Below are 23,093 nucleotides of genomic sequence, written 5' to 3' on the forward strand. Positions count from 1 at the left end.
AACCCAGGCACTGACAGGAGTCCAACCCACAACCCATAGGCTGACACTCTATCTATTGTACTAAGCCAAACCAGCTAGGGCTAGGGCTATTTTTTAATGAATTGTTTGATCATGTCTTTTGTTCATTTGAGGGCAAACTACGTATCTTTTCAGTAAATTATATAAGTTCCTCATATATTAGGCCAGTGTTTCCCAACCTTCTCTCATGATGAGAATCACCTGGTGGAGTTGTTAAAACACAGATTCCCGAATCCCAACTAAGAAGTGCTAAACCAGAATTTTTGAGAACATATAGGTAAAATTGCATACCTAACTTAGTGCTCTGTATATAAAATCTGTCTTAGAGCACTAGTTAAGTATACAATTTTACCTATATGTTCCCAAAAATTCTGGTTTAGCACTTCTTAGTTGGGATCCGGGAATCTGTGTTTTAACAACTCCACCAGGTGATTCTCATCATGAGAGAAGGTTGGGAAACACTGTATTAGGCTATCAACACTTTATATGTGATATTTTCACTAGTTTTATTGTTTGCCCTTAGATTTTATATGTGTTAGAGGCCTGGTGCACGAAATTCATGCCTGGGGGGGAGGGGAGGGGGTCTCCTCAGCCTCGCCTGTACCCTCTGAAATTCAGGACCCCTTGGGAGATGTGGACTGCTGGTTTAGGCCCAATCCTGTCAGACATCCCTCTCACAATCTGGGATCATTGGCTTCTTAACTGCTCACCTGCCTGCCTGCCTCTAATTGCCCCCCTCTACCAGCCTGGTTGCCCCCCACAACCTGTTCAGTCATTTGTCCAGTTGTTTCAGTTGTCTAGGCTTTTATATATATTGACTTCTTTTTGATAAACAGAAGTTTACAACATGTATGTGTTCAGATCTGTTCACTTTTTCCTTGTGTGTTTTTTTCTGTAGCTTTAAAACTTGCATAACCTTCCCCATGTTCAGGTCAGATAAATGATATTTTGCATTTTCTTGTATTTTTTAAAAGTTTATTTATACATTTAATAACAAATTTCTGGGATTTTATTTTGCACTGTGAAGCTATGGCTTGATTCCTGTGCCAAACTGTTAATCAATCATTTCTGCCCCACTTTTTAAGATTTGTGCTTTCTATATTGACTTTTGATTTCCATTTCATCATAATCTAATTACATATGTGTCCTGGAGTCTGCTTCTGACCAATCACTTCTACTTCCTCAATCCCAATGCCAGTTCCAATTACTTAAATATTATGATATATTTCAATGTAGCCCAAATACAGCCACATATTGCTTTACACAATTGTCTGACTTAGGCCTGCTCTTTTATTCCTCCAGATTGATTTTGGAGTCACCCTGTCAGCTCAATTTACCTTTCAAATTATTTCAATAACTATGCTGTTCCAAATTGGATACTTGTACTTTCTTTCCTCAATAATGAGGTGCTTTAGCTTGGAGCTTAAAAATATACACATGGAGTTTAGATATCTGCAGAAAGGCATTTAGCCATCTCAAATGCAAGACTGGGTAATCGCCACCAAGCGCTGCCAGATCTTGTCGGGAGGCCATTGCAGAGCCAGCCACTTCCTGTGGAGTTGTGAGACTTTACAGATTGCACGCTAACGTTCACTCCTGAGATACAGAAGCTGAACATATACCGAGTGTTCAGATGCTTTGGTGGTTTTTTTATCCTACATCATCAACAAGAATGTTAGCTATTCCAATAATAAAAAGCTTTTCAAGATCAGTTCAGAAATGGCCCGGCCTGGCCTCTCTGGCTGCCCACAGAGTCTTCCTCCATTGTCTTCCTGTTTGCAGAGCCGCCGGCTCATCCTTCAGGAATTCCAGTGTCCCAGGAGCTGTGAACCCCATGCCCCTAGAGGTTCTGCTGAAGTGTATGTGGTGTTTAACTGGCAGCAACTCCTCCTTTTGCCCTCTGCCTGCATGCCATTACACCATAACCCCATCTGGCCAAAGATTTGCCATTTTGCTTGGACAAAGTTGCAATTTAAATGTTTGCTTCTAGGGCCTGCAGTGGGAATATTCCGGAAATACTCTGTTTCGTTTTTTTTTAATGCAAAAGTTGCATGCATTTGGAAAGGGCCTAGGATGGAAATGAAGCAAGAGCCATTCCTCCTTACTTGGGGACCTGCTTATACCTGTGGACGGCACAGAGCGAGCAAGAGGGGCCTAGCTGGTGGCTAAGTACCAGATGCCTTTGAAAGTAAGAGGCATTTGAGGCAGGAGTGAAAGGGTGGTGGTGTGGGAAAGACCGAGCCCTGGAATCAGGTGTCCCGGGTTCAGACTCCAGCTGTGATGGATATTGGCTCTCACCTTCATCTTTCTGTGTCTCCGTTTGCTTAGCTGTAAAATGACTATGGACTACTTATTTTGGGTAGTTTCAGTAAGAATTAGAAATAAACACAGAAAGCTTTCACAACTCAGGCATGATGATAGCAGTGAATGATATTTACTAAGATCAAAACTTTTCCAGGGAATAATGAGTAGACAGCCATCCGCAGAGCAGATGAACAGACGGTGGACAGAAACTGGAAACAAGTGTGGGAAAAACGGGCTTGTGGGAAGACTTGGTGGGGCAGGGCACATGAAGGAGTTGAGACCTTATCCTATAGCAGCTGAAGAGGCTTCAGGAGCTTCACTGAAGAAATGCCAGCTCTAAGATGGCCCTGGAGCCTAGTGGTTAGCCCTATGCTCAGGAGTCCAGCTCCTTCCTCTGCACCTTTAAGCAGAGCAACCTTGGGCAAAGGACTCAAGCCTTCTGAGACTCAGTTTTTCACCTATAAATTGGTAATGATAAAAATACTGATCTCTTTGGTTCCTGTGAATAAATAATAATAGTAATAGTTACTATTTAATGCTCACTGTGTGGCTGGCAATATGCTCTGCATGACTTATCTTAAAGGAGATTAGGCATTAAAGAGCTCAGGGCAGCAACTGGCACATATTAAACAGTCATTGCTGTCGGGGAGGAGTAACAGCTGATGCAATTATTCTTACTGTTTGGTCAAATTTGTATTTTCTAAGATCCGCTGATGGTAGCAGAGAGCATGGGTTGGAGCAGTTGGAGCTGGAAGCCAAAAGCACAGATGGGGCAATAGTCGTTTCACATCCATGTTTAAAACTCACTGAGCTGTGCACTTGCGATCTGTGCACTTCACCTATGTATCTTATACCTCAATTTAAGGAAATACAATAAAAGAGACCAACGAAACCTCTTCTCCCAGTTTTTATAAGCTACTCTACAACTGCTTAGAGTTTGTTAGCTGAGCTCTCTCACTCTCTGTCTCTCCACACACACACACACACACACACACACGATGGTGACGGACTGATTCTTTCTAGTTACCCATGCTCCTGAAAGACAGGGTGCCCAAAGACAGCTGAAACCTCTACCCTCACACAAAGTCCTGACCTGTTTGAAGCTTTCCCGTGACCAGAGCTCCCAGCAGTAGCAAATGAATGCTGATGAGCGTCTCTCCTGGCCTGGCGTACACAGACACCGGAAGGGAGAAAGGCCAACCATCGGGTGGCACAGAGAAGGATGCTAGATGCTGGGCCAGACCCCAGACCCTCGGTCCTTAGCCCCCTGGAAGCTGGCTGCTTACTGGGCTTCCTTTCTTAGGCCACTTCCCGTTCAGATTTTACCAAGCCTCTGACATGTCCCGCACAGGTGGACATACTATTCGAAACTCGTTTCTCTTTGATTATACTTGAAGGTCCTGTTGTGAAACCAGTTCCCAGTTCTTTCTTAAGGGCAAGTCTAAGGCAGGTCAGTCCGTTCATAGACTTCCCTTTGGAGTGACACCAAACTGAGCAGTTAAAAACATTCAGGTTGGGTGGCGTCCCTCCTCTGCACAGGGCCTGGGGTGACGTGAAATGGTGGAGACCTTTGAACAGATGGGGAGGGGTTTTTTAAAATCTGATACCCACGCTGTTTCTCCTCCTGTGGACTACAAAACACAATCTAAAACTGTTGGAATTTCCAGACCAACCAGGTGACAGAGATCAAGCAATGTGCCTGCGGGGACGGAGTCACTCCTGAGAGGCAGGAAAGAGAAAGGCCCGGCCCAGCAGAGCTGGGAAGAGGCATTGAAAACGTTTAGGTGAGCCGAAACCGGTTTGGCTCAGTGGTAGAGCGTCGGTCTGCGGACTGAAAGGTCCCAGGTTCGATTCCGGTCAAGGGCATGTACCTTGGTTGCAGGCACATCCCCGGTAGGGGGTGTGCAAGAGGCAGCTGGTCGATGTTTCTCTCTCATTGACGTTTCTAGCTCTCTCTCTCCCTTCCTCTCTGTAAAAAATCAATAAAATATATTTAAAAAACAAAAACAAAAAAACGTTTAGGTGAGATGCATAGGTGGAGGGAGCAGAGGGGGGGAGAGGGGGTAAATGAGGAACATTTGTAATAATATGAACAATAAAGGTTTATTTTTAAAAAATTAAAAGAAAAATGAAACGTGCATTCTAGCTGATTACTTACTAACTCCCAGTTAGGTATTTAAAGAGATAAGATTAAATGTCTAGAATTCAGTGATAATTATGTAAACAAAAACCACCTTCAATTGCCCGGCGGTTAGATACGGCTGTTGACACTCTGCATATCTTATAAGTCATTCTAATTGGGGCAGTGTTCCCTTCCAAAACCTAAAAAAACCGTAAGTCAGGAAACATTCGATTAGACGCACAGGTCTCCTTGGATACAAGCATTGGGTCTGATGCAGGCGCGATATGTTCGCTGATAGGCAACGTCCAAAGAACTTTTGTGCAAATAAACTCGCTGTGGACGAGTGAAAGCACCAGCCTTATAAAACCAAAACCAGGAAGGCTTTTTCCCATTTTTAGAATGCTTACACATGCATATGCAAATTACACCTATACACCCTGGTTCCCCGAAAATAAGACAGTGTCTTATATTAATTTTTGCTCCCAAAGATGAGTTAGTTCTTATTTTCAGGGGATGTCTTATTTTTCCATGAAGAAGAATACAGTACACATTTATTGTTAAATGAAAATAAAGGAAATTTATTACCTGTATACGGTACGGTAGTACGGTAGTTGTCAACACAAACCAGACAAACTGTGAATCCTACAGTATCAAGAATTTACTCATTTATTCAATGACAATCATGTCATCATCTCCTGGAACATCATCATAACAACCCAATTCCTGAATTTCCTGGTGAATTTCTTGTGCCTCCATTTCTTTCAGAATCAGTGGACCAAATCTCTCATGTTTAGCAACAGCATTCTGAGACAGAGCCTGGGGGTCGGGGGGCTATTTTTGGGGGGATGCCTTATATTTCACTCAGAAGGAAACCTGTAAGTAGGTCTTATTTTCGGAGGATGTTTTATTTTCGGGGAAACACAGTAGTTCTAAAGCCATTCTTGATCAAGCCATCATCAGTTTGTTTAAAAAATTTAAACATTTATCATAAAAGTGGCAATTTGTATAAATATCCAAAAAGCACAGACCTTTTTGAAGCTACAAAAAGGCTTATGACTTACCCAACTGAGGTCCCTGGGGTGGAGCGGAGATCTTTCCAGAGATCCCCACGCCCGGAGAGAGGAAAGCAGCCTGAGTGAGCTTTTATGTGGTTGGGTGGGGTCCTGGGGAAGGATTCCCATAGGTGGGCAGGAGATGGGTGGTTTGATCTCCTTGAGGAGCTGAAGGGGGAACACTTGGCTTCCTCGCAGCCCGCCCAGGTGGGGCAAGGAGAGGCAGGTGTGAGCCTTCACAGCCGTCTGCAGTCAAACCGCAAACTAGGGTTTAACTCTACCACACACGTTATCCACACAATCACCACGTTCTCCCAGTTACCACCCAGCTGTTTCTTCCCTCGCCACTCTTACTATCCTGTTTTCATTTTAACAAGTTGTCATCTTTGAATTCCTGCGAAGGATATATTTGAGGTATAATTGACATATAAATTCTATTAATTGCAGGTATATTACATAATGATTCAGTTATTTTTCATGTTTCTCATTACCTTTGACCAGGTCTTTAAAATTTGCTGTTCAGCCCTAGCTGGTTTGTCTCAGTGGGTAGAGCATTGGTCTGCGAACTGAAGGGTCCCGGGTTCGATTCTGCTCAAGGGCACATGCTCCGGTTGTGAGCTTGATCCCCAGTAGGGGGCATGCAGGAAGCAGCCATTCAGTGATTCTCTCTCTTCATTGATGTTTCTAACTCTCTCCCTTCCTCTCTGAAATCAATAAAAATGTATTTAAAGGGAAAAAAAATTGGCTATTCAAAGCGATTTGACCTTTAGGGAATAAACACATTTAAGTTTATGCCGCAGATATATTTTTTTCTGTGGTGGGTCCCCTGACCCTGCAGGCTTCCCGGCTGCTGGGTTCTTGGTAGCGGCAGCCTTTTTCCCACCAAGGCTTCTGCTTCGTAGGGCCAACAGCCCCTTCTTTTCCTCCCCTACCACAGGCTTCTTGCCTGGAACCCCTTCTCATCCGACTGAGCTTCTAGCGCTGCTCCTGCCTCAGCCGCCGGAGCCTGTGGTTCTCGGCCTGGAGAGCTCGGTGATTCCATCGTGGCCTTTGCACAGGGGTTTAGCTTCAACACAATTTCCAGGGTTTTCACAGGGGACTTCTCAGGGCTCCGCCGTGAGTCTTGTTGCGTGGTTCTGGAGGTCCCTTTGGATCGCTGGGCTTCTCACGGTTCTGCTAGGTCTGAGCCGAGCATCCTGCGCGTGGGAAGGTGCAGTCACTCTGCAGGGCCCACAGCTCAGCCGCCTGCGGAAACACTTTCCGTCCAAGCGCAGGCCCGGCCCGCCTGCCCGCCAGGAGCAGCGTCACAGTGTTCAGCTCGCTCCCGTTAAGCAGAGTGATTCCAGGGATGTTTCTGGAGGCTTTGATGACAGCGTTGTCCTCATTCGAGACGATGCAAGTTCCCGGCGCTGGATACGGCGGCAGTGTCTCGTTTTGCCCTTGCCAGCTCTCATTCACGGAGAGGCAGAGGCCTTTGCGCGGGCATTCCAGGCCTCACACGTTTCTTAGGAAGCACAGCGGCCTCCTCGGACCTCCTGTGGCCTTCAGTGTCCTCTTCCGGGGGCCACCCAAGGAAGCTCAGGGACGTCCTCAGTACGATGTCCTTTAGATGTGACCAACGCTGGGAAGGCCGAGGCAGCCGGGGCAAAGCCGATGGCACACTGGTGTTGTGTTGTGTTGTGTTCACCCTGCAGTGCCAATGGCGCCAGGTGTTGGTTAGCCCCTCCCTCCTCAAGACTCCTATTTCCAACAGCACGTGGCCAGCGCAGTGAGTCCCACCCCCTCGAATGCCGGGAACTCGAGGCCCAGCTCTGCCAGCACCCCCAGACTCAGCCCTGGTGTGATGGCCTCCAGTTCACTGGCGGCCTAGAGCTGCCTGGTGTTTTATACATGTTGTCTGAACACACTTCCCAGCGTCTGGTTGAATGGGATCCGCGAGCACAGCAGGCACGGTGAGTCCCCTTTTCGGAGCACACTGGTGCCGTGGGTGGTCCACGCCATGGTGCAGAGAGAAGGCCACACTCCTCTCAGGCCCGGGGCTCCCACAGGGAAAAGCTGATTCAGTGTTTTTATATGTTGCAAAATGATCGCCACATATCTACTAAACATCCATCACCACCCAGCAATTTTTTTCTTATGTGAGAACTTATAAGATCCCTTACCAACATTTAATATGCAATACAATATTAACCATAGCCAGCATGCGGTATATTACATCCCTATGATTTATCTATTTTATAGCCAGAAGTTTATATCTTTTGACCAGCTTCACTCATTTCAAACCCCCACTCCCACCCCCGGATGCCTCTGGCAATCACTAATCGGTTCTCTGATTCTGTGAGCTTGGTTGGGTGTGTGTGTGTGTGTGTGTGTGTGTGTGTGTGTGTGTGTGGTGTGTGTGTTTAAATTCCACATATACCAGGAAGTGAGATCATGCAGTGTTTGTCTTCCTCAGTCTGATGTATTCCACTTAGCATCATGCCCTCAAGATCCGCATATGTGGTAGCAAATGGCAAGATTTTCCTCTTTGTGTGGCTGAGTAATATTCCACTGTATAAAGGAATATAATATTCCATTGTCTTCATCTGTTATCCAGTATGGACATTAGGTTGTTTCCGTATCTTGGCTATCTACATCAGAAAAGGCCTGTGGTCGTGACCCCGTTATCGCATCACAACCAAACGAGCAGCAGCCCTCACAGCAGGCGGGATGGGGCGCCGGCAGCATCCGAGGAGCATGAGAGGCGTCGCGGGGCGGTGGACATGGCCCTGATGGCAGGCCAGGCCTAGGGGACCCTGCACGTGCACGATTTAATGGTGCACTGGGCCGCTAGCTGTAAATAACGCCACAGGGAACATGAGGATGCATAAACCTTTTTTGAGTTAGTGTTTTCCTTTTCTTCAGATAAATACCCAGAAGTGGAATTGCTGGGTCACATGGTCATTCTATATTTTATTTTTGAGGGAAACTTCATACTATTTTCCGAGTGGCTTCACCAATTTACATTCCTATCAACAGTGCACAAGAGTTCCCTTTTCTCCACATCCTCACTTACACTTACCTTTTTTACAATAGTCATTGCAACAGGTGCAAGGTGGTGTCTCATGGTGGTTTTGATTTGCATTTCCCTGGTGATTGGTGACATCTAGCACCTTTTTATGCACCTGTTGGCCATCTGTATGTCTTTTGGGAGAAAAATATGTCTATTTAGATCTGCTTTCCACTTTTTAATCAGATTTTGTTTTGTTGTTGATTTTAATTTGTTTTGCTATTTTGATAGGGATTAAATTAAATATATAGATTGCTTTGCAGTAGTATGGACACTTAACAATGTTAATTCTTCCAATCTATGATAATGGAATATCTTTTCCATTTATTTGCATAGTCTCCAATTTTTTTTCATCAATATCTTATAGTTTTCAGTGTACAGGTCTTTCACCTCCTTGGGTTAAATTTATTCCTAGGAATTTTTTTTTTATGCAATTGTAAATAAAATTGTCTTAATTTCTTATCCAGACAGTTTATTACAGAAATCTATTTTTAAAGTCTTCCCTTCTCTCTCCCACATTCCACTTTGCAGAGGTAGCTTCTGTTAACTCTAGCCAGCTTGCTGTCTTCTTCCATACATTTCTACACATTTCTAAGTGTGGTGTCTTTTTGTTTTTGTTTTTTGGGTTTTTGGTGGTGGTGTTGTTTTTTTGTTTGTTGTTGTTGTTGTTTTACTTTCTTGCCCTTTGCATATAGGATCAAACTTTCTGCATCTTGCCTTTTCCAGTGGACAGAATACAGAGGACTTGTGGGACCATGAGCGTGTTGCTTTTATCGGCTGCAGAGTTGAGAGTTCCCTTAATGTTTAACCTGTGCCGTTTTCTCTATTGGAACCAGCCTTGCAGTGAACACCCTTGGCCATTTCCTGTGCACGTGTGTAAATGTATCTGCAGTGTAAAAGCATTAACCCGGGAATGCCGGGTCAAAGGCTGTGTCTGCTCTGCGGTTTGATACCATTGCCTCTTGCCTTCTCAAAAGGGAGGACCAATCTCTACTTCCATTGAGTCTTGGGAATGCCTGTTTCCCCGCACCCGCATTCAATTTCCATGTGGCAATATTTTAAATCTTAGCCAACTTAAAATATAAAGTGTAATCTCACAGGGTTACTCTAATTTGTATTTTTTCCCATGGTAAGGAAGGTTGGGCATCTTTTTTCTATGTTATTGGCCATTTGTAGCTTTTGTGGATTGTCTGTTAATTTCACTAACCTGTCTGGAAATTATATTGTTGATCTTTTTCTTATTAATTTAAAAGAGCTCTTTTTATATTAAGGAAATTAGCACTTTTTCATATAAGTAGGAAATATTTTCCCCAGTTTCCTGTCAGATGACTTTACAAATGGTATTTTGTAATGTACTAAGTTTTAAATTTTATATATTCAGACTCTTATGGTTTCTAGGATAATAAAATATTTACTCCCATGTAAATATTTTCTGACATTTTTCTCTAATACTTTTTTATTGTTTTAAAAATACTTTGTAAATGATTTTCTTTTTATATTTAAATCTCTGGTTTATCTGGAACTATACTTTTTATGGAATGAGTTGGAGATTCAGCTTTCTTTTCCCCACCATCATTTATGAAATAACTTATCTCCCCCACTTTTATTGTATACTAAATCCCCACGTGTATTTCAGTCCATATCCTGGGCATACAGCTGCCCAGCATACAGACACCACAAACACAGCACACGATATTCTTGAAAAACAGGATGTGTGAAATCGGAATCAGTGCTGTGTGTAAGTGGTGGTTTACTGCTTGTTGATACCTGGAGGCAAAGAATACAAATTACCGACAACCTTAACACAATGGCATGCAAGCTAATAAAGAGCGCCTCTCCCTCGCTTTATATGCAGGGTTTGCTTTTTCTCACATCAGCGACCCAGCTATTTATTAGATCACGGCAATCTAGCCAGGAACTTATTTTGTTTTCCCACTTAATCTTTGGCATTGCTCATCTCATAAAGGTGATTAAGTAATAATAACGTGGAGCACTTACATTGTACTTTTCATCCCTAAGTGCTGTCTACATATGATAACTAATTAAATGCACCAATGAAAGGAAGGGTTTCCAGCTTCTTCAGAAAACCAGTCTAGTTGCACACCTGTGAGGGGACAGTCCCTAAAAAGCATTGAGTCCTCTTTGAATGGCACTCAGCAAGCAGAGGCCTCGGAAGCCGGGGACATTATTTCACCCCTTTTGAAAATGTCCTTGGGTGTCTTCTAATTAGTCTGGCTAACCTCACCTTTTATCTGTCTCCCCAGATATTCCCTTTCTTCATTCCTAGGGGTATTCAACGAGCTTCTTTTGATGTCTCCCCTGTTCACTAGTCACAAAATCATAGAGTTTTCTAACAGAGAGGGGTCCTTACTGGTCACCCAGTTCTGAATGACCTGGTGCAATCACTTGATTTCGCAGATGAGGAAACTGAAGCCCGGAGAAGGAGAGGGACTTACACAGCTTTCAGGGGGACATGCCTAGAAATAGAAACCTAGGTTTCCAATGGCCATTCCAGCTGCATCCTGGTTTGGAGCTTCTGACTTGCATTCCCCTTCTTTTCTTAACCTTATTTTGTTTTGTTGTTTTGTTTCTATCTTTTTCCTCCTTCTCCTTCCCTTCTTTGCTTTCTGCCTCTCCTAATTCCTAATGGGTCATCTGACATGATCAGGGAATGTTGTTTTTATTTCTCTGTCCCTTTTAAACCTGGGGTCGTTGTTGTTTTTCGGTTAATGTGTCTCACATTGGCCTCCGCTCAGGTCTTCTCTGAAAAGCCATCTTTCTTCCATTTCTCCCACATACATGCATACAGGCAGTTGTTTGTTTTGCCTTCATTTTTCTCAAGTTGTAGTTGCTTCTCCATTTAACGAAAACATTTCTCTAGTTTTGGTAAATAGAATAGTGTTTATGTGGATAGTAAGTCCATTTTTGTCACAGTTTTGTGTTACTTTATAAATTTTCCAGTCATTTGACCAATGCTCTTTGAAATTTTCATATTTAGAAATTTACACAAGATATGACCATTTAAAAGAATTTTCATCCTAGAAGTAAATAGTTGGACCAGTATAGATCAAAACTATGGCTATAAACCTGGATCGATCTAGACTGCACATCTTGCTTCCATTTAGGGACTGAGTCCGTCTTAGAAATCTTCCATTTCTATACGGTGGGTCAGGATTCTCAGGCCAAAATCCTAGAGCTGCCTCTGACCCCAGCCGCCCTCAGAAAGTCCTCTCCCTGGGCAGTGAAGGCTGCTTAAGAGGGAGTCAGGGCCTGTCTCTAATCCTCTGGGTGACCTTAGGCCGCTCCCATGACTGCGCTGGGCCTCAGACTTCTCATACACCTTTTACACGTAAGGAAGCTGAGTTTAAAAGACCACTCCAGGCCTTTCCTTGTTTACTATTTGATGAGTCAGTAATGTCATAACTAGGACCAAAATGAAGAGAGACCTAAATCAGATTTACTTCAGGTATATAACCAATGAATTCAACAAAGAAGCAAAATCCTGTTGACCATACCGTGAGTATTTTCTGGAACTGTCTCAATTTAAAATGATTTAATCATTTCCCTCCCAGATAATCCATACGTACTATGTCAGACTATGTGGTCTGTTTGGGAGCTCAGCACATTGTGGATCATGTACCTGTACTTTACTCTCTGCAAATGCTTCCACAGAAGTTCCATGAGGCTGTGTGGCCCCTTGAGGCACTTCCTGTAGTACAGAAAAACTGTATGGCAGCCCCCATCCCATATATTCTTCTGAATAAGAAACTTACGTTCGCCCTGGCCAGGTGGCTCAGTTGGTTGGGGTGTCATTCCGTATATCAAAAGGTTGTGGATTTAATTCTTGGTCGGGACACATATCTAGGCTACAGGTTTGATCTCCAAGTCAGGGGTCACACAGGAGGCAATCAATCCAGGTTTCTCTTACATCAATGTTTCTCTCCCTCCCTCCCTTGTTCCTTTCCTCCTTCCTTCTCTGAAATCGATAAACATATCCTTGGGTGAGGATTTAAAAAATAAAGAAGAAATTTATGTTCTTGGGTTCATCTTTGCCATTCAACAACTGGAGAAAATTGAAATTCTTTTATCTTGTATTCCCTAAGACTTAGTTTCCAGCAGGAGGCAAAATGTAATTTGATGACCACTCACAAATCTACCCAATTACATCAACTCAAAATTCAATTATCACATAGTTTCCTAAGTCTAAGTAGAAATTGTCACCTTTGGGAAAGGATCAGATAAGAGCTAATTGGTGACATCATAATCCACCCTCAGAGGAGGGCTTACTTAGCCAGAAGCCCAGCAGTGTTAGAGCAGCTCAGCGATGGGTGCAGAGGGGTGGGGAGCAGCTAATTAGAGAAGACAGTTTTCTGTTTATATACAAACATCCCGGCACTGAGCCACGATAAGGAGCTCAAAGGTTAATTATGGGAAAATGAGGTTTTAGCAAAACTTTTTGAAATAGGAAAATCCCCTATGCTTTTTATTTTCCAATTTCAAGGACCTATGATTGCGATGAGTACTATTTATAATTGAACGAGAACTCAGAATATCCTCACTGTGTGTTAGGGTTTTCAAACTTGAGCAGAATCCACAGGCTGTTTTTCCTTAACTCTCCGTGAACTTGCACGATCTACATCCCTAGATTTCCCTGTACCCACCTGTCAATCCGGAGACATGACAAGCAGAGAAAATAGTGAGGGCCGACTTCCACGGGCCTCTGGCCAAGCAGATGCAAACTAAACCATACTAAACATCATTTTACAACGTGTGACCATTTTGATTCTTCCATGTCATCTGCTAGCTTGTTACCAGTGAGTGGCGGGTGGCTTTGTGTTCTGTGAATGGGGTCTTTCGGTTGGACTTGGAGAGGAGGGGCCATTTGTCAAGTGCAGCAGCCTCTTCATCAAAGTCTTCCCAACAGTCGCCCGGATTCTAAACGCTGCACAACGGCCGAGGAATGCTCGCATTGGCATGGAAGGTGAATGGCAAATCAGGGGGAAGGAATTAGCCAGTGCATACAGGAATGCCATGAGAAAGAGCTTTTTTTTTTTGTTTCTGTTTTTTCCTTGTCCAAGCTACGAGTGCTCTGTCCCTCTCTCCCTGCAGATTTTGAATTCTGTGGTGGTGCCAGGGGAGTGAAGGTAACCGACATAAAGGAATCATTCGTGCCCATTTCCCAATCCCACAGATCTCCATTGGCTGCAGACCTTGAACATGACACTGCAATTTCCTGGTGCCACACATGAGTAATAAGCAGCTGTTTCTGAAACTGTGGTTTGGAGAAGGCAGCACTAGGTTATTTTTTAACTTAATTGTAATTTTTGATTGGTCTGCAAGAAAGTAAATCAAATAAAGTCTGTTGTCTTAGTCTGCAAGAAACCCATAGGCCTCAAATTCCAATGCTGACCATCTTGACCAGAATAGAAGAGGGGGAGGGAGAGAATGCATGTGAGTAGCCCCGAACTGGAAGTTCAACCAGGCAGCTTCCATGGGAAGCATACTTGGTGTGTCTGTCAGCTAGCCGGAGCATGGAAAGTAATAGTTGATGGTTCCTGGAGAAGTAGCTGAAATGATAGAGAATGAACAGAATTTGGAGAGAGACCACAAAAATGAAAAATAGCAAAATCAGGAAGAAGAAGAAGAAGGTATCAGTGTGATGCTGCAGTTTGTCCTTATCCTACTTGCAATAAGAGGACACATCATTCTAAGTTACAAATGGAAGTGTGTGTTCTTTGAATACCCGGTCAGGAAAATACCTCTGACATACTCATTTATGCATGCTCTCCAAGTAAATAAAATCAGACCTGTCCCTTCTTTAGTACAAGAAATGAAGCTGAATGGAAAACAGAAACAAACTCTTTTGCCCTGTTTCAGACATCTGCCTTTTCTCAAGAAGATAGGGCAGCTATGGATATGGAGAAGGTGAAGGAGGTTGAGTGCAGGGGGTTAAGGAGATGGAGGAAGTGGAGGAAGCTTTCTGCTAACTACTTTGTCATGATTTTGCTCATATAGGCAGGCACTTTGGGGAAAAATAATAGAGGGATAACTAAACCGCATCCAGAGGCCTATTTTGCAATCACTTGTGACATATCCAAATGACTACCTGGTTAATGGTCTTATGACTTTTTTAAAAATCATTTTCATTATCTTTAAATTACAATTGACATGCATTATTATATTACTTTCAGGTATACATCTCAATGATTAGACATTACATAACTAATTAAGCAATCATACTGATAAATCTCATACCTATCTAACATGATACATATGAGAATATTACTGACTATTAGAGGCCCAATGCCCCAAATTCCTGTAAGAGTAGGCCCTTCACAGCCCCAGCTGCCTCGACCCTCATGGCCCCAGCTGCCTCATGGCCCCCGGCCCCACCTGCTGCCTCATGGCCCCCGGGCCTCACCTGCCTCATGGCTCCCGGCCCCACCTGCTGCCCACTGGTCGTTCCAAAAGGTCGTTCCGGAAGGTTGTTCTGCAATCCGGTCTAATTAGCATATTAGCTCTTTATTATATAGGATATTCCCTATGCTGTACTGTACATCCCCATGACTATTCTGTAATAACTAATTTGTACTTCTTAATCCCTTCACTTTTTACTCCCCCTGCTCCAAACCTCCTCCCATCTGGCAACCATCAAAATGTTCTCTGTATCTGTGAGTCTGTTTCTGTTCTGCTTATTCATTTATTTTATTTTTATTTTATTACAAAAATTCATGCACAGCGAGGCGGGGGGGGTTCTCCTCAGCCCAGCCTGCACCTACTCACAATCTGGGATCCCTCAGGAGATGTCAGGTCTAAACTGGCAGTCAGACATCCCTCTCACAATCTGGGACCTCTGGCTCCTAACTGCTCACCTGCCTGACTGCCTGCCTGCCTGATCCCCCCTAACCATTCACTTGCCTGCCTAATCACCCCTAACCACTCTGCCTGCCTGATCACCCCTAACTGCCATCCTGCCTGCCTGACAGCCCCTAACTTCCTCTGCCTTGGCCCCACCACTGCAGCTTTGTCTGGAATGATGTCCAAAAGGCTGTTCAGTTGTCTGGTCTAATTAGCATGCAATGCTTTTATTATTATAGATTATTGTATTAGTCCTCACTGGAGAATATGTACGTTTTTATTTATTTAGAGAGATAAAGAGACAGAGAAAAGGGGGAAGAATGAAACATCGATGTCAGTAACATCAACTGCATGTGCTCTGACCAGGGATTGAACCTTCAAGCTTTCAATGTATGGGACAATGCTCCAGCCAACTGAGCTACACCAGCAAGGGCTAGTTTGTTTTTTAGATTCAATTGTTGATAGATATGTATTAATTGCCCTTTTTTTGTTCATATTTTTTTTAATCTTTTATTTGTTCTACTTCTTAAAGAAGACCCTTTAACATTTCATGTAATACTGGTTTGGTGGTGGTGAACTCCTTTAACTTTTTCTTGTCTTGGAAACTCTTTATTGGTCCTTCTATTATAAATGATAGCTTCGCTGGGTAGAGTAATCTTAGTGTAGGTCCTTGCTTTTCATCATAAATATTTCTTGCCAATCTCTTCTAGCCTGAAAAGTTTCTGTTCAGAAATCAACTGACAATCTTATGGAGCTCCCTTATAGGTAACTAAATGCTTTTCTCTTGCTGCTTTTAAGATTCTCTCTTTGTGGTTAATCTTTTGCATTTTAATTATGATGTGTCCTAGTGTAGGCCTCTTTGGGTTTATCTTGTTTGGGAATCTCTGTGCATCTTGAACTTGTATGTCTATTTCCTTCACCAAGTTAGGAAAGTTTTCTGTCATTAATTTTTCAAATAGGTCTTCAATTTCTTGTGCTCTTTCTTCTCCTACTGGATCCACATGATATAAATGTTGGTGTGCTTGAAGTTGCCCCAGAGGCTCTTTACACTATTCTCAATTTTTTTGGAATCTGTTTTCTTTTTGCTGTAGGACTGTTCCCCATGCTGGGCCTCACTGAGGACTATTGTCACTCTAGGAATGCACTCCAGTTTAGGGATGACCTACAGAGTTCTCAAATCTGACTTTCCTCAGGCTGTATACTTGTTCGCTTGTTGGCCATTTGACCTTGCCCAACCCATAGTCATTTTCCAGGTCCATTGACATTCTAATAGTTCTTTTCTACTTTTCATTCTCATTTAGAAACTAAGGATAGGAGCTCCTTGGGCTTTGGTCTTCTTTAAGGCTGCCATCTTCCTGGAGTTTGTGGAATATGGCCTTAACCCTAAGCCCCCACCAAGATGGTTAGGAAATGAGATTAGAAGTTGTAAGACTTGGGGGCAGGAGCAGATGATGGGAGGCAGGTCACTTGATTTTATTTTTAAACAATTATCCAAAGTAAAGATATGTCTGATTTTTTAAATTTGTATCAATATATTTATTTTTAAAAGAACCCTTGGAGATGTCACATTTGGAACCTACTACTTTGTTGCGATGAAACCTCTAGACAAGAAACCAGAATAGTTGAATCCTGTTCCCAGTGCTGCTAGTAGTTGTAGTCAAAGATAAGATTTAAACCTTCTAAATATATCTTTATCCCTGGACAATTATAAGTATAAACTTTTCCTTTCTGAAATATTAAAGATATGTTTGTAAATTCTAAAACATAGACTATTACCTCACTTTCTGGAAGGAAATCTTTCAGCAGCTTTAGCCCTTTGGAACATGGCCATGAACTTAAGCTGACAAATAGGAAGAGCAATTAATCAAATGAAAAGAAGCCAAAGGAGTCCCTGAATAGCTGAGCTTCCACCAGAGCCATACACTCTTTATGCTCCTCCCTAAATCACCCCGCAGAATGATTGAAAATATTTGTGACACAAAAACAGCCCTAAGATATAACCACTGCAGCCAAGGAAAAAGAGGAGAAAGCATCCTTGGTCAATCAACAAGAGCTTAGATGCCTGGCAGAAATGGGATATTTAAGACAAGTATGAGACTCAGTCTTGCCTCCAAGCAATTTACATTCTCTTAGGTTACTCCATATAAAATTTACATTTTTTTTAAAGTAAAATCACCACTTTATAGTTAGGATCACCATTTTGAGATATTCAATCAACAGTTGGATAAGCAAAACAATCACATGTTAAGCATTAGTAAAGAGTACTAAACAGCATCAAGTTTTATATTAAATTACATGGTGTGCATGATGTAAAAGTAATCTATGTGAAGCACAAGAGATCCAAACAGTGAAGTTGCCAAAGATGGCTTTCCAGATCAAGCCAGAACAGATCAGAGCCATGAAGCCTAGGTGAAGTCAAAAAAGTGTTTGAGAAGAGAAGCGGAACTTCAGACAGAGGAAATGACATGGGTGAAGGCACAAGAACAAGAGTACGCACACTCTCCATGAGGAAACATCTGCTCACAACAGAAGTTACATCATAAGAAATGGAAAATGAATTTGGATAGGTAATGTGGAATCAGCTTATGGACTACCTGCACCCCGGGCAAAATGTAAGCTCCAGTTTGGCCCAGTTCACTCTTGTATGAAGAATATGGGACATGGTAATTCAATATAATTCTCTGAAATGAATGAGTGAAGAGTTTTTAATAATGATAAAATCATAATTCACCAAGGTTTGAGGGAAGAGATGATACATGATGAAAGTGGTATCTAAAACTAATTAGTATATATATTTTATGGTCAGATCAAAGGAAAAAGACAGGCATCTGGAAATAAAACTAGAAGACTGACAGGAGAGATAAGAGTGTGGGGCAGGATGGGAAAGGAGATTTACACTAGAGGTATTTAGAAGAGAATCAACTTGAACCTTGAAAATGTTAAGCTAAGTGAGAGAAGACACATGTTGTATCATTCCATTTATATGAAATGCCCCAAATAGGTAAATCTATAGAGACAGAGATTAGACTGGTGCTTGGTTAGGTCTTGGGGAGTAGTCTAGGGCAGCGTTTTTCAACCGCTGTTCCGCGGCACACTAGATGTTGCCTGGTGTGCCGTAGGTGCAGACAAGACAAGAATTTTATAATTTTTCACTATTTTGTTTACTTAATATTTCATAATAAAGTAATTATAAAATACTTTCTTTGTGTTTATTTGATTCCTATTCGAGAGAATTACTTTATATATAGTCAATATAGGCACAGAGTTAAATTTTTTAACATTTTCTAATGGTGGTGTGCCTCGTGATTTTTTTCATGAAACAAGTGTGCCTTTGCCCAAAAAAGGTTGAAAAACACTGGTCTAGGGGAAAGGGAGTAATTGCTAATGGATACAAGGTTTTTTGGAAGAGTGGAAGAGATGCTCAAAAATTGATAGTATACAACTCTGTGAATAAACTAAACGCCATTTAATTGTAGACTTTAAATAGGTGAATTACATGGTATGTGATTATATCTCACTAAAGCTGTAATTTAAAAAGAGAGGAAATCAATAAAATGTGGTGAATGACAATATATATGTTCCTCATGGAGAAAATGAGCCACTCACTACACCCCATAATTTCCAGTTTGATTCTAACACCATTATTTCTTATATTGTGTGAGGAGCACTGAGTGATGCAAAAGACATGAAACATAAATAAGAGATATAATATTAGAAAGGAAGGGACCAGTTTATTACTTTCAGAAAACCCAAAAGAATCCCTTAAAAATGCTTTGCATTCCTGAAAATACAGTAAAATTATAGTCATATATAAGGTATACACAAATGCCAATATATCCTAATATATCAGCAATGGCTAATGAGAAAAAATATTACACAAAATTCAATTTTGAAATAACCTAAGTATAATAAATGTGAGTGGTATGTACAAGGGAAGAAAAAAAATTATTAAAACTATAATAAGTGAAAATGTAATAAAATGGATATCTAGATCAGGTTCTTTGATAGGAAGACTAGCTATTATAAAGCTATCAGTCCCCAAATTAATTTTTTTAAAGTTTATTAAATAAGTTTGGTGAGATATTTCAAAAGCCTGAAAAATTCTCATACCCTTTGCCTCAAGGAGATCATCTAAAATGGGAAAAGCTTGTCCTAACCAGTTTGGCTCAGAGGATAGAGCGTCGGCCTACAGACTGAAGGGTCCCAGGTTGGATTCCTGGGTCAAGGGCATGTGCCTTGGTTGCTGACACATCTCCAGTATGTGCAGGAGGCAGCTTATCTCTCATCGCTGTTCCTAACTCCCTTTCCTATCCTCTCTGTAAAGGAAATCAATTAAACAATATTTTTTTAAAAACTGGGGATTTCGCTTTAAATAAATAAATAAATAAATAAATAAATAAATAAATAAATGAATGAATGAATAAATAAATAAGAAAGCTTTATGCACAAGATGCCCGGTCTGCTCCTTTAGATCCCAGGTGATAACTGTCAGGTCCTCCTTGAGGTCTTCTCTTCTCACCCTCGGTTCCTTAAGCAGCCTTCACTCCCCTGGTGTCCAGAACTGTTCTACATCCTGATGCTTTCCCCTGAGTGGACTGTAGTTTGTGCCTCTCTTTAAATGTGTCATTAATCTTGGTTGTTTAGGAAAGAGTAATGTAAGCAAAACCAAGTGGAACTGAAGAATTGTCACCACAGTTTAGAAATAACCCTATGACACACCGGAAAGTGTTTGCTGGTGGTTGGGTATATGACTTGGTGGTGGTTATTTCTTAGAAAGTGTGTCATGTGTTGGTATTAGGAGTATGCTTTACTGGGGTTTATCGAAGTTAATGGTCCTTGAGAAAATAAAAATAAAAAGAGCTCTATCTATGGCTTTCCAAAGAGGAAATAAGTTAAAGAATAGTGGAACACGGACTTGCTTGACAGAAAAACAGCCAGCATAATTTCTACCCTCTTGTATTAGGGGGGGGGGGGGGGGGGGGGGCGGGGATCCACTTTTATAAAGCAGTAAACCTGATTTTTCTGTTCACTTTCTGTACCTTGATGCAACACGATATACATTGTTTTTAAAAATGCAAAAAGACACCTGTATACAAAGTGAAAGATTTGCTTTTCCCATTTCTTCCCTTCCCTAAAGTTAATACTGTTATTTTGAAAACATCATGTGACCTTTAAAACCACTTCAGCCTTAGACAGTGTGGCTCAATGGATAGAACATGGGCCTGCGGACTGAAGTGTCCCGGTTCGATTTCAGTCAAAGGCACATGCCCAAGTTGTGGGTTGCATCCCCAGTAGGGGGTGTGCAGGAGGCAGCATATCAATGATTCTCTCTCATCATTGATACTTCTATCTTTCCCTCTCAGTCCCCAAGCCAACGCTCTATCCATTGAGCCAAACCGGTCTCGGCTATTGTTAACTATTTTCAAATTAAATTTTATCTTGTTGGTACACGAACTGCTGAACACTTTGAAGCCCATCGTTTTAGGGAAGTGAGGAGAGAGCAGACAAACCATTGGTTCCAAAGCCAGATTGCTTGCAGTGTGGTACTGTGGGAGGAGGCAGATGCAAGACACGGGCCTGGGGGGACAGCTATGGACAGGAGGCACGTGCGGTGGGGAGCAAGCTGCTGTGGCAGGCAGGATCATCACCGTGCTAGAGTTCAGGCCTAGCTCTGCTGGATCTAATGATTCTTCAAAAGAAACCCTAAATACTCAATTTTATGTGAAATATCCCAATTATTTTTCTTTATTTTTAAATAGATCTTTTTTTTATTTCAGAGAGAAAGGGAGAGGGAGAGAGAGATAGAAACACCAATAATGAAGGAGAATTATTGATTGGCTGCCTCCTGCACGTCCCACACTGGGGACCAAGCCTGCAACCAGGGCGTGTGCCCAGACCAGGAATCTTAGAAAGTGACCTCCTAGCTCCTAGGTCGACGCTCAACCACTGAGCCACACCAGCCAGGCTCCCAATTGTTAAAATGGCTCATTCTTTAAAACACTAAGAGATTTTTTTAAAAACTCTTCAGGCTGAATATGACCCTCTGCCTGCCAAATTTGCAGCCTCTTTATATTAATATACTTGTCAGCAAAAGAAACCATTTTTCCACATTTGTTCTGTGTTCTTGGGGGAAATGGTGAAAAAAAACTTTCCTATTAATTCACCAGAGAAAGGGAATTGTTGAATAGACAACAGAAAGCATGAAGGTCTACATTCAGACTCACCCTGATGTGTTCAGTCTGTTCCGGGAACCCCGCCGCATTCCTCTGACACCACACCATAACTGCAAGCCGGCCCAGGCAAGGGGGGCTCCCTGTTTGTTGGTCTTCAGTCCCTTACACCCCACTACAAAGGAAGAAGAATACAAAAGAAGTTTCAACATCTTCATTTTCCAGCCTCCAGCGGTTTAAACCAGAGGGTTCTTTTGCAGCGAAAATACTATGTCTTTTCTTTCTCAGAGTTGCTGAGAAATTATAATTAGAGGTTTTCCTGTTGTGTAAAGGAAAGGAATTCCAGTTCTCCTCATCTGCAAGATTTCTGCGCTCAATGGCTTTCCCTGTTCCATTTCTCTTTCGGCAGGTAATAGAGGGGAAGCTGGCTCCATTCCTGGGCAAGGTCATTAAATTTGCCAGCGCTCACGTGTACAGCTGCAGTCTTTGCAGCCAGAAGGGGTTCATCTGTGAAATCTGCAACAATGGAGAGATCCTCTACCCTTTTGAGGATATTTCGACAAGCAGGTACAGAATCTCGTCTTAAACCGTACACCTGAATGTGTCGCATGCAGTCTTGTTTGGCCAGATCAGGCCAACTTTTAGTCAAGTACTGTATCTCTTGTCTTATCCTGGATCAGATTTCCCTTACTCTTAGAGAACATTGTTTACCCTTTGGTTTTCTCTAGTTATTTGTAACTCACCTCACTGCCTTTATCCAGAACGAGATAACAGAGTTGCACATAAACATTGCGTGGCTCGGCTTTATGAGGTAACAAAGAGTGTTCAGATTCAATTTTATTTTTTTATTTTTTTAAATCATTTATTTATTTATTTTTACATATTTTATTGATCTTTTTTTTGCCCCCCTCCCTCCCTCCCACAGTTCGGATTCAATTTTAGAACAAAGACTGGGAGGAAGAATTCTCACAACCATTTCGGGGCCAAGTGATAGATGATGGGAAAGAGTCTAGGAGGAAGGCCAAAACTGGACGGATTACTAGGAATCAAGCTAGAGGACACTGGTGAACAGCTGTCTGGCTCGCACATGCTTTTATGCACAGATGCACTGCATGACAGTGTTGAAAGTTTTAGGACCAAAAGAGAGAAAAGTGGGAGTTTATGTGGGATTATTTTTCTAACCAAAGTAATATTTGGGCATCATCACGTCTATTGATTGACAGATGATTTTTCCCCTCCCACTAACTTGAGAGCAGGATTTTACCATTGCTTTTCTTGAGTAACAAAATGATACATACCACTTTTCCTTTTATCTGAAAAGCGTGGTAGAAATATACATTTGTGTGTGTGTGTGTATGTATACAATGGCTTTTTTGGGCATGGATGTCCTGGTCCATTTCCACTTACACTGTGGTTCAGAACAGAAGGTGAGGATGGAGCCAGGGAGTTGAAGCATGCAGGGCAGAGTTAAGATATTACGGTTGACTCAGCCCTTCTGGCTTCTTCTTAAACCCAATGAC

The 23,093-nt window shown here is 42.1% G+C and overlaps 1 protein-coding gene across 2 annotated transcripts in view; it reads left to right on the forward strand.

Annotated features, from left to right (window-relative positions):
• Positions 1–23,093, forward strand: part of PLEKHM3 (pleckstrin homology domain containing M3) — a 144,073-nt gene that overhangs the window by 98,248 nt on the left and 22,732 nt on the right. For both annotated transcript variants that reach the window (XM_036421537.2, XM_036421536.2), the window contains exon 7: positions 21,983–22,140. In XM_036421537.2, coding sequence (XP_036277430.1) covers positions 21,983–22,140 — 158 coding nt within the window. The remainder of the gene's footprint in view (positions 1–21,982; positions 22,141–23,093) is intronic.

The sequence above is a fragment of the Pipistrellus kuhlii genome, unplaced genomic scaffold, assembly GCF_014108245.1.
Source record: "Pipistrellus kuhlii isolate mPipKuh1 unplaced genomic scaffold, mPipKuh1.p scaffold_m20_p_7, whole genome shotgun sequence".
Lineage (NCBI taxonomy): Eukaryota > Metazoa > Chordata > Mammalia > Chiroptera > Vespertilionidae > Pipistrellus > Pipistrellus kuhlii.